General features: G+C 34.0%; 1 protein-coding gene across 1 annotated transcript in view; it reads left to right on the top strand.

Annotated features, from left to right (window-relative positions):
• The window catches only part of LOC117116513 (protein mono-ADP-ribosyltransferase PARP14-like), a 40,075-nt gene that overhangs the window by 3,113 nt on the left and 25,129 nt on the right, over positions 1-11,833 (top strand). The window contains exons 2-12 of the mRNA XM_033260575.1: positions 1,809-2,048; positions 2,802-3,050; positions 3,388-3,681; positions 4,663-4,911; positions 5,020-5,256; positions 5,421-7,064; positions 7,295-7,896; positions 8,740-8,973; positions 9,411-9,629; positions 10,721-10,823; positions 11,141-11,278. Of these exons, the coding sequence (XP_033116466.1) occupies positions 1,809-2,048; positions 2,802-3,050; positions 3,388-3,681; positions 4,663-4,911; positions 5,020-5,256; positions 5,421-7,064; positions 7,295-7,896; positions 8,740-8,973; positions 9,411-9,629; positions 10,721-10,823; positions 11,141-11,278 (4,209 nt within the window). The remainder of the gene's footprint in view (positions 1-1,808; positions 2,049-2,801; positions 3,051-3,387; positions 3,682-4,662; positions 4,912-5,019; positions 5,257-5,420; positions 7,065-7,294; positions 7,897-8,739; positions 8,974-9,410; positions 9,630-10,720; positions 10,824-11,140; positions 11,279-11,833) is intronic.

Here is an 11,833-nt window from a genome sequence, read left to right as displayed (position 1 = left end):
TCATGTCCATTTGTTTTGAAACATAAAGTACAATATAGCGCAACAGTAATGAAACTCGAATACGTAAGATGTTCACTTTAGAAACACTAAAATTTATTAATGCGAATATTTCACGTTGTCAATGCTTAAAAACGCATAAAACCAATATTCTGAGAGGGTTACATGGTAATATACTATAATAGTAGTACATATATATTATTGTGAGACCAATTTTCAAGTACCAACTAACCACTTATCGTTCAACATTGAGCTCACCCTCTAATTATGATACCCCCTCTAATTCGAGACTGAGACCACCTTTAAAATCAAACATTTTTTTTTTTAATTCAATATTCTGTCATTTTAAAAATTGACCTTCAGCATTAACAGATGTATTTTCATAAGTTTCTTAATAGTGGTGGTCTAATAAAAAGGTGATATTTAAAATACATTGAATGTACAGTTCTTAAATATCCTGAGAATTTATTGTCCTGAGAATTTTGTTAACTTTTTAAAAAAAGATACGCGCTGTAGGATAAAACATCTATAGGTACATTTTAATTTTTTGTCCTTTATTAATTATTGTAGCAATGACCATTTCCACCCTTGGTGTACTTTTCTACCAATTCAAAACATGATAATAAAGCATTATAGACCTATGTGTATTTTATTTTTGATGACTGATAATGATGTACATACAATATCGACTATCATAGACATGCTGTATGTATAACCAATGTTGCAATACAGAAGATTTATCATTAATAACAATTTCAGGGGCATCCACCTTATAAAATCATTAGAAAATTTATATATTGTGCGAGATTACTGAATACTGTACAATGACAAGGACAACTCACTCGCTGCGATCCCAGGACTTGGACATGTCAGTACCTTAGCTAAACTGGTGGTAGCCATCAGGGGCGGATTTAGTTGGGGGGAAAGACCAGCCTGCCCCCCCCCCCTTTTTAGAGGTTAAAGAAAAAGGGAAAATGAAAGGAAAGAAAAATATGATAGCGCAGAACGCCTCAAATGTTATTTTCGGGCGTCTAGAACACGAAAATTTTGCGGGGGCATGCCCCCAGACCCCTAGTACAGTGTTGTCTCGATTGGCCCAACTTTTGGCCCAACTTTTGGACATCTCTGGATCCGCCCCAGGCCATTGTGTGTGCATAACCATGGCTCTCCTCTTCTTGTGTTGCAGTTAAAGTGTTGTAATGTGTCTTTTAGAAAAGGCTAAACCCTTGGTCATGTGCATATTAAAGAATGCTTACAATCTTTGTAAGGCTAAAATTGATATCCTAGTGCACGGTACTGGTCAATCACCACCTGAAGGACCCTACTGGAAATAAGTTTGCAGGCTGGGGTGGGTGGGTTCACTAGATAAGCAAATACCTCTAAAATTGTTCTTATTGATAAAACTTCTTGTAAAATGTTCTAAAATTATGGTCACCGTACTGTTTACATACAGCATGTCTATGGAAGTTGATACGTTATTAGTCATCAAATAGTACAGTACAGTAAAATATATATATTTAAAATTTGACCACTATAATTAAATTTCTGTCATTAATCAATTACGTGGCCTCAAAAACATAATAAATGCAATAAAGATACAGATGCAGTAAACAAAATACACTGTCAAAACTGCAAAATTGTCCCAGTTTTGGTGACAAATTAAAAAATTAAAACGTGTTTAGGCAAAGCCTAAACGTGTTTAGAAAATAGGATGAATGTTGTAGGAAGTTATCCCCATCGAGAAGTATCATTACCAAATTATTCAATATTGTGTATTCATTATGTATTTAAATGAGGCATTTGAACATTAGTTGCAGAACATGTCTGTGCAAGACCACATAAACTTGAGGGAAAAACTTTAGAAGTAACATTAATCGAGGAATTGGGTCCTGCAGAAAACACCATTGAAGTCACTGAATTTACGTCTTCGATTGGAGAAGAGGCGCTGGAGCTTTATTTTGAGAACAAAAGATCAGGGGGAGGAGAAATAATAGAATCAAAAATGAATGAAGACAGAAGTAAATTCACTGTTACGTTTGAAAATGAAGAAGGTAGATTAAACAGTAAATCTTACAATAACTAACAATTTCCCCATGTGTGCAATCAATACTTCCCAGTTATTTATTTTATTTATTTATTTTATTTCACCCTTAACAGTGAGAATGCCAATAGCAGGGAGCATAGAGTAATACAATATAAAATCATAATAAAATTGATAAAATTCACAATAAAATATTGAAAACGGTACAAAAATATTGAAAACAGTACAAAAATATTCATATAGATCAATTTACAAAAGTTATAATGTGCAAGGAACATTGTAAGAAAATTAAATAAAATAAAATTCTAGAGCAAGGTTAATGATCAAATGACAAGTTTAACTTGAGCTAAAAATGAATGAATAGGTCGGTGAAAGATATCAATACAGTATTGTTAAATTGAGTATACTGCTAATACATATTAATGCTAAAACATGGTCAAATACAGTACAAATTAAATAAATATATGACATTTTATTGCCAGTGCCAAAAAGGTTGCTTTTTAAAAAATACAATTGGGGCCTATGATCTAAAGGGTGGCATTTTTATGTATGAACATGCTGGTTATTATAATACTGCTCTCATTGGCTTTCAACAGCGGATTTAAAATGCAATAGTCTACCTTTTTTCTAAAGAGACGTTTTAGATAATACATTATCGGAGGATTATCTACAATGCTACGAAACATCACTTTACAGGAAATAGGCCTATATTCGTGTTTTAATATCAGTTGTAACATTAACAAGTATGTATTTTATCTTTTAGTTGTGCATAGAATTCTTGCACATGATCATGTGCTAAGTGGAACATTCCTGAATGTTCAACGTCCAAAAAAAATGTGGCAATATAAACAAGTGGACAAATCAGAAGTGGAGGTGCATGGAGATACATCTACAGATTTACTAGAAATGTATTTTGAAAGTCGCACAAAATCTGGAGGTGGTGGTAATGAGGTCAACGTTGTGTTCCATGAAAATAAACAAATATGGACTGTCAAGTTTGACAATGTAGAGAGTAAGTAGATTCACTTCTTTTCAGTTTAGTATATTGGAAATTTGATTAATTGCTGGAATTCATCTCTTAGTTTCTACATTGATTCCTCAATTCAAAAAATCCAAGCACATACTTTACTTGCAGTACAAAGGAATTTTGAAGTATGGTACACCTAATAATAATAATAATGTTTTCTTCTGTGCATAGTACAGTAACAGTTAACTCATATGGGTACTAAACTTGAGATACACTTCTACTTTGGTGAAAAATAAATGCAGTATTTAAAAAAAAATAAAAACAAAAACATTGTTTTATCGATAAAAAATAGTTTTCATTATGTTTTTTTGGGCTTCCCTAGTTGCTGATAGAGTTCTTAAAAAATCTCATCGACTGAACAACAAAGATATTAAGGTATCAAGACCAGAGCCAAAGAGAATTGTTGCATGTAAATCTCCTTCAAGTGATACTGATGGGAAAGAGGAGGAAGAAGACATACCTTTGGTGGTAGAAAATGTGAACACGTGTATATCTGAAGAACACTTGAAGTTGTACTTTGAAAGTCATGAAAAGTCTGGCGGAGGACCAATTGTTTTAATGCAGAAAAACCAAAAAGTGGATGGTAACTGGACCATACATTTTCAGAAACCGGGAGGTATTTTGAACTTGCATCATGTTTACTATCGAACTTTAATTGTAAACGCATTTTACTTTCTTAATGTACGTAAATTTAATCATACAAAATTATTTTCTGTGACTAGTTCTGTAGTTTTCTTGTAACAGTTACAGGTTTTAGGGTGCAGTGCAGCTTTGTTTTGTTCATTTGTATAGGTCTATTTTTTCTATAATAATTGTCTAGAAATTTTAGTAATAGGGGTAGCCATAATTAATGTGATGGTGACTGGCAGTTACAATTTTTAATATTGTTATTTTTTGTTGTGGCTACTGTTGTATTTAGTATTTATTCTTATTCATCCTCATTATCATCATTCCATATATGTTCCCTCAAGGGGATGATGGAAAGGTGGGAGAAGGGGGGTCCAGTCCTCCCGACACCACTCTCTGCTCTCCTCCTGTCACCACCTCTGCTTAGATCAACCACTCTACCTTAATCTTGAACACAATCTATCCTTTTTGCCCATCTCTACGTGTTTCGCTGCCCCTCTGACAAAATCGTCCTCCTAATTTCTCTTTATGTGTCCATACCACCTCAATGTGTTTCCTGTTATTTTCTACTCTCAAATTTACAACTTTTATTTTTTATTGGTATTTCTATGTTAAAACAGAAACTATTTCGCACCATTTTGCTGGTTATTAGAAATGTAGCAATAATGATCATGCACAGTTACGTCGGTTATTTTTATCTTAGGGAAGAATTCCTAGTTATGCATGAACATTCAGGATAGATCAATGTGTTAAATATGCGCATCTTGCTAGATACTGTCATCCATTGTAAGTCTGGAAGGACAGATACAAAACCGTATAAAGATAATTCAAATGAAGTATTTTAATAATTAAAATATTATCTATATTAAATATATATTTCTTTAAATTATTTTTTATTGGCTTAAGATTAAAGAGCATATCTTCAATGTGATCATGCCAACTTGTAACAATTTCATTTTTCCTACTCCAGTTGCTCAAGCAGTTGTTGGACAAAAATTTCATGAGCTGGGTGGATCGAGATTGAATGTTAAGCTTGGGATGAGATGTGCTAAAAGACCACTCATCGACCGTTGTCTATTGATTAGTGATCTTCCAAGGAAATTAAATTTAGAAATATTTCAACTTTACCTAGAAAAGGTATCAAGAAAGAACAAACCGATAATTAAATTTGGAAGAGATCCCACAAAAGCCATGGTGGAGTACACAGATTCTATTAAAGGTATTAAAGAGTGACAACTATTACTCCACATTGTATTTGTTGTATTATTTTTATATTAAACTATAATTCAGTGAACTGCTTTATTGAATTTTTTTTTGTTGTTAAAAGATATTGATGAGGTGATCTCAAGAATCGAAAAACAGAAACTTCAGAATACAAAAATCAATGCAAAAAAAGTGTTTGAAGCCGACAAAATCATTGTTCAGAACTTGGACAAGAATTTCACAGAGGAAATGTTAAAACTATACTTTGAAAATTACGGCAGAAGCAGTGGAGGACCAATAAATGACATGCAGTTAGACGATAAAAGGTTGGCGGTAACTATACAGTTTGGAAACTACACAGGTAAGTTTTCATGACCTCAGGCTATTCTCAATAATTTGGAACCTTTACCGGTACTGTAATATGCCTATTTACAAATGTAAAAGAAAAAAAAAAATTAAAAAAAAAAACAATACAAGCTGTATAGTTGTTTGCTGGACCTCCGACATTTTTTCTTCTTGATGTAGTGGTGAAATCAGTACTTAGAAAGAAGCATCACCTTCAGAAAAAAGAGCTAGAAGTGTGTCTATACTATGATGAAATTGGTGCACTTGTATCAGATGGCCATCGATGGACACCAGATCCAATACCAATACCTGTTGACCCTGAACTTCTTAACTTTGTTCTTATGACTCCGACTTTCAATGACAATATGTCTCATGCTGGAATAGAAATAGAACATAACCCCGATGATCCTGGAATTTTTAAATTGCATGCTGCTGAATGTCTGGACCTCAATGGCACCCATGATTGGGAAGATCATGCTGCAAGTAATTACAAACAATTCTTCACTGACACATTTGACAAAAGGACATTGGAAATTGGAGATGAATGCTTTGAAGAATTTCAGAAATACTTAGAAACCGTAGATACAGAAGGTGTGGAGCTATTACCAGATGATTCATCGCCATCTCTGATGATTTTAGGGTTAAAAGACGCTGTCAAGATTGTTTGGGATAGGCTATCACATCAACTAAAAATAATGAATGATGAAATTGAAAGGAAAAAAAATATAACTAAGAAAACAAAAACATTTAAGCCAATCAAGATTAAGCAAATCCATTTGCTTAGGTTTGGGGAGGCTGCAATGAGTAACTATGGAGTTAAAATGGTGGTGGATGATCACAATAATATGGTTTCATTTGAGGGACTTCTCGATGACATAAACAGTGCCATGCTTGATCTTTACAAAGAATTGGAGAATTTTGCAGAAGTTTCTTTTCTCCTTGATGCTGAAATTTGCAAATTTCTGACAGACTTTTACGACAAGATTATAAGTGTACTTGAGAATTATAATCATCATATTACATATGAAATATATGGAAATCGAGTGACAATATATTCTACCTCCGATGGAGATGCTACGACTGCAAAATCCAGGATTGAAGAAATAATCACACATCACAAGTATCCTCTTCCAAATGATAAATTGAAAGTTATGATGTCGACTGATGGACAAAAATTGCTAGACGATTTAAACTCTCCAAATATCGTAACAGTTGAAATGAAAGTTTCTCAAGAGGTATCCTGTATATCTATCACTGGAATTAACATACCTGTTCAGGAAGCCATCAGCCAAATTGACCATTTTCTAATTACCAATCAAATTTTGGAGAAAAAGATGAGCGTTGAAAGAGAAGTAATTCGGTTATTTGAAAAACATCATTCAGAAGAACTTTTTGCTGTTGAATCAGCTCTGAATATGTACTTTGTAAAATTTAAACCTAATGAAGCAGACAGCTGCATTTTTATTAGAGGCAATTGTACTGGTATTGTTGAGGCTACGAAGAAAATAAATGACATGAAAAGCAAGGTGCGGTCAGGCAAACATTTGTTATCCCAACAAGGGATGGCTAATTTCTTTAAAGAAGAAAAGGGCAGACTAGCTCTAGAGTCTGTGGAAAATACATGCACGTGTGTTATCGAATTTAGTGGCCGAGATACCAGCACTGCAGCAATGGAAATACTGTTACGACACAAAATACAAAATGGTATTGAGTTAATAGTATGCAAAGCAGATATGACACAAATGAAGGTGGATGTCATTGTCAATGCTGCAAATGAAAAACTTCAGCACGCTGGGGGATTAGCAAAAGCTATTGTCGATGCAGGTACAGTAAATTATATTTTCCTTTGAAGATATCGCATGGTCTTATGCAATTGTTGTTTTATTGTCGCAGTAAAACATATTTGCAGAAGTTAAAAGACAATTTATACATTAATTATTGTAAATGTGAAAGGCTGTTACTTTTGCTTTTTACATAATACAAAAAAAATATACTAATAAAAATATATGTATATTTTTTAAAAATTACCAATAATTTGTTTATATTTTTTGTAGGAGGGAAAGAAATACAGGAGGAAAGTAAAATTATAATGGCAGCCCGTAATGGTGTACCAATTGCATCAGGAGAGGCTATTGTAACAGCTGCTGGTAGCCTTCCGTGTAAAAAGGTCATTCATACTGTCGGTCCAAAATACTCAGATCACCCCAAAACGCGGTCAAAACGGTTACTTATGGAGGCAGTGACATGTGCTTATGAAGAAGCAGAGAAACTTGGACTTGCCTCAATTGGAATGCCTGCTATTAGCTCTGGGATCTATGGTTACCCTCTTACACCTTGTACTCAGACGATTCTAGAGGCAACAAAAGAGTACTTTAATGAAAATCCTCGATCAAAAATTCAGCAAGTGTACTTCCTAAGTATTATGATGAACGTTTGCAAAGAATTTGAAGCTAGCATGAGAATGGCATTTAAAATCAATCAGGTGGATAACGTCGCTGTCGCGATTGACAACAATTATGTTGATGATGAATACCTTGCAGAAGTTACTGCAATGCAAACTAGCAGAAACCCAGGACTTACAATAAATAATGAAGTTTTAACTACGAGAGAGGGTTTTCACATTAGTCTTGTAAAGGGCAAGATTCAGGATTCATGGGTAATATTTGACTTTTTTATTGTTTACTTGTTATAATAAATTATCGCATCTGCCAAAATAGCTGTTTTTGTAAAACAACATAAAAACGACGATTTGTTTAATGTATGTGATTCCTGTCTTGTGTGTAAATAGGAACATCAATATTACAACTGCTTATGTAGTCAAATTAAGGGAATTATTATAATATCATAGAAAATTAAAACAAAAAAATCCCTGCCAATCACAGACACATAGTAAAAATTGTTTATATAGGGCCTATGGGTTTGTAGGGAAAAATATAACACGTACTATTCTTTGCATACAGAAGACCCTAAACTTTGTCAGTAATCAATTTTTTGCTTGTATAGTAAATCATTGAAAACTAAATTTTTTTGATCAGCAACACATCCCAGTGGCGGATCCAGAATTTTTCAAACGGAGGGGGGGGGGGGGGCACAACAGTTTCAAAATAGGCAAATAGCACAAAACATTGATTTGCATTGAAATTGTTAAAATTTTGTAGCAAACCGGGGAAGGGGTGGGGGCACGTTCCCCGGTGCTCCTACTGGAGAAAAGCTAATAGCTTACAAAAATACACAAAGCAATTTTACAGGTTGTTAAATTTTAAAGGTCATATTACATCTGCGTGGCAGTATATTATAAACTCCATTAATCAGAGAACAAGATGCGTATATTTATTTGTGTGCTTAGGTCAAGAGATTGCTGTTAGTAGTGTAAAAGAATAACCAAACGAATACTTTGAACCCAGGATCTTTCAGATGGGAAAGGAAGCATCTTAACAACCAAACTGAAACTTAACTCTAATTAGGATTACAGTAATTATTATTATCATGATTATTCTAGGTTGATGTTATTGTCAACACAACTACACCTGACCTAAATTTGAACACTGGCGGTGTCTCATCAGCTCTTCTTAAAGCTGCTGGTAGCCAACTTCAACAGGAGTGTTATCAGTGCAAATCTACCAGAGGAAACATTCGTTTGACACATATTGTCGAGACAGGTCCTGCTGCCCTCAACTGTCAGAAAGTATTTCACACATCATCAAGGCCTTATAAGGGACCAAGTTCAATGCAGGTGTGTGTGCACTATAAAGAACCCAGTACATCGGGACGGGACGCGTAGAGATAACCTAGTGTAATGGTACAGACAACGAGAGTTGGTGGTACTGGTTTACAGGGTAACACAGACAAGAAGAAAGTCATGATTTTTTAAACATTAAAGAAGAGGAATGAGCAAGTGTGAAACAAATAGGTTCCCCAACCGGGATTCTAACCCGGGACCTTCTGCTGTCTATCAGACGCCACAAGCAACTAAGATATTGAGGCTTATTTTTTGATAATAACCAAACAAGCCACATCCTCATACAGCTAGCCTGAAGTGTTGAATCAACACATTTTTTGGAGTAGATATTGATGAATTTAATTCATTTCAACAAAAAATGATTGAGGTTTACAGCAAAAATATGTAGGTATTAATCACTATTTTATTATATAGATTTGGTATGTTTACAGGACATAAGGAAACTCCTTAAGAACATATTCTCATCTGCATCGAAGATGAAGTCGATTGCCATTCCTGCTCTTGGTACTGGTAACCTAAAGTATCCTGCTGATGAGGTAGCAAAGATTATGTATGAAGAGGCGATTGCATTCAGCTCAAAACATCATTCGCATAGCTCCTTACGGGACATCAAGTTTGTGGTGTTCCTCAAGGATTCTAAAACGCTTCAGGTACGATTTTATTCGTAAAATAAAATTTAGATATTTATTTTTTATAACAATGTGACCGGCTCTAGCAACCCTGTGTTGAAATTTTAAAATTTAGATTTAGCAATCTTAGAAAAATACTGTATTGTTCACTACTATTACTCGTCATTGTTTATTCTACCACGTATCACAACAAAGATGAAGCAGTATATTCCATAAATAAAGTAATTCAAGTTTTGATATTAACGGGAATAAAGATAAATGTATGCCCTATATTACAAAAAATTAAAGAGGAAAAAAGATTATATTATACCTATTTAATATTAACCATAGTGGAAACCAATTCACCCACAGTATCTCACAAAACAACCTGATAGGAATGTCAAAGGGGAAATTATACTGTAAATGATCCACACATGTTTTTTTTTTCCTAACCGTCGTTCTCATGCACAATGAGTGCCGCGATCCTACTGCAATTAAAGATATATTCTATTTTTACTTGTAGCGCTTAATAAATGGTATGCACCCAAATAGCCTTGATGTTTGCTAAATTATTCTTTATTCCTAAATAACTAAATACTTTGCAAGCCACTGGGGCTCATAGGACTGGAGCTTATCCCCAGTTTCTGTAGTGTGAAGCGGTTGAGAGCTGTACTCCCTCTGGACGGGACACTAGTCCATCGCAGGTTACAGTAGTCCCAGCAGATTGCTGGTACCCATTGATACAGCTGGGTGGACTGAAGCAATGTAGCTAAAGTGCCTTGCCCAAGGACACAAGCGAATCGGCACAGCGGAGACTCAAAACCCCGAACCTCAACCGCTGCGCCAAACTGCCGCCGCTATTCCTAAGTAAGAAGAACATTAAAAATACATTTAAAGCATCAGCGTGAACTTTAAACCTCAACATGAACTTCTATATCTAATCACATTTTTAGATCCTTTCTTTCAACATAACGTTACTCCACACCCCCCACCCCAATTTTTGTTTTTTATTGTTAAGATGGTCAGTACTTTGTATGAGCCAACTTCATCTTTAGTCTCCTCATCATCTCTTGATTTTGTGTAATTTGTGCGTACGGATAATAATTATATTTTTATTACATTTTTATATTTAGGCATTTGAAAATGAGCTTAAGAATTTAAAAAAAGCCGGGAAAAAACTAAAAAATTCACCGAAGCTGCTACGGGCAAAAGACGCAGTTGGTCACCGTGAAAAACGTATGAAATATTAGCATTACTCTATAATAAATTCCTGTATTAAATCTTGGAATTAAGTTTTAGTTTTGCAAGAGTACTCATGCAGTAGGCCTACTTTTATGAACATGAGTAATTACAGTATATATTTTAAATACAAGTAGGTTTTCATCTGTTGTGGAGTAAAGACCAGTACAAGATAAAAGATGAACTTGGAATCTTTAATAATCAAAAAATGATAGAATCAGAGATTGCAACAACATATAAAATAATCTATAATAGTATCTAGTAGAAAGAAGTAATATAGTTAATTGCTTGTTTCTATTCACTTTTATACACAGGCTTTCGAAAAGTAAGTGAACTGTGTGCAGAAATGAAGATAGCTGGTATAACTGTGACAATACTTCAAGGAGACTTAACACATAATGATGCTGATGCTATTGTAAATATAACAACAGAGGATTTTGATTTGAATTGCGGTAAATCAATTTGAATTTTATTATGTTTAGCTTTGCCCACACAGTGGAATAGTCTGGTTTTTGTTTTGCCTTTTCTACTGTATATTTTCGCACAGGACTTTTCTGACCAGCGCTCTAGTCAATTTCCGTGCTTGGATCTTTATTTTATTTTATTTTTTAAATTTTATTTTATTTGAATTACATCTAACAGTGGAATCGCCCATTACAGAATGTCTTAAACATAAAACCCATACAAAAAAGTTCTATAGAGCTCTATAGAATTCTATAGAACTTTATATAGAGTTCTATGTAACTCTATAAAGGCAAAATATTTCTATAGAAATGTTTTATAGAGTTTACGCATTCTATAGAATTTTAATATTTTCTATAGAATGTTGTATTCCACTCTATAGAAAATTATTTTGTTGCACAATTTATGGATTGGTGACCTACACTGGATTTTCAATAAATGTGTTATTGCAGAAGCTTGGTTTTGAACATGAAACATTATTAAATAATAATAATTAAAAAAATAATAAATAAAACTATTGCATTTGGCTCATGGTCTGATGTTGA

The sequence above is a fragment of the Anneissia japonica genome, unplaced genomic scaffold (assembly GCF_011630105.1).
Source record: "Anneissia japonica isolate Jap-2015-1 unplaced genomic scaffold, ASM1163010v1 scaffold8963_len174799_cov130, whole genome shotgun sequence".
NCBI lineage: Eukaryota > Metazoa > Echinodermata > Crinoidea > Comatulida > Comatulidae > Anneissia > Anneissia japonica.
The sequence above is the reverse complement of the archived record's forward strand: the minus strand, read 5'-3'. Positions and strand labels throughout refer to the sequence as shown.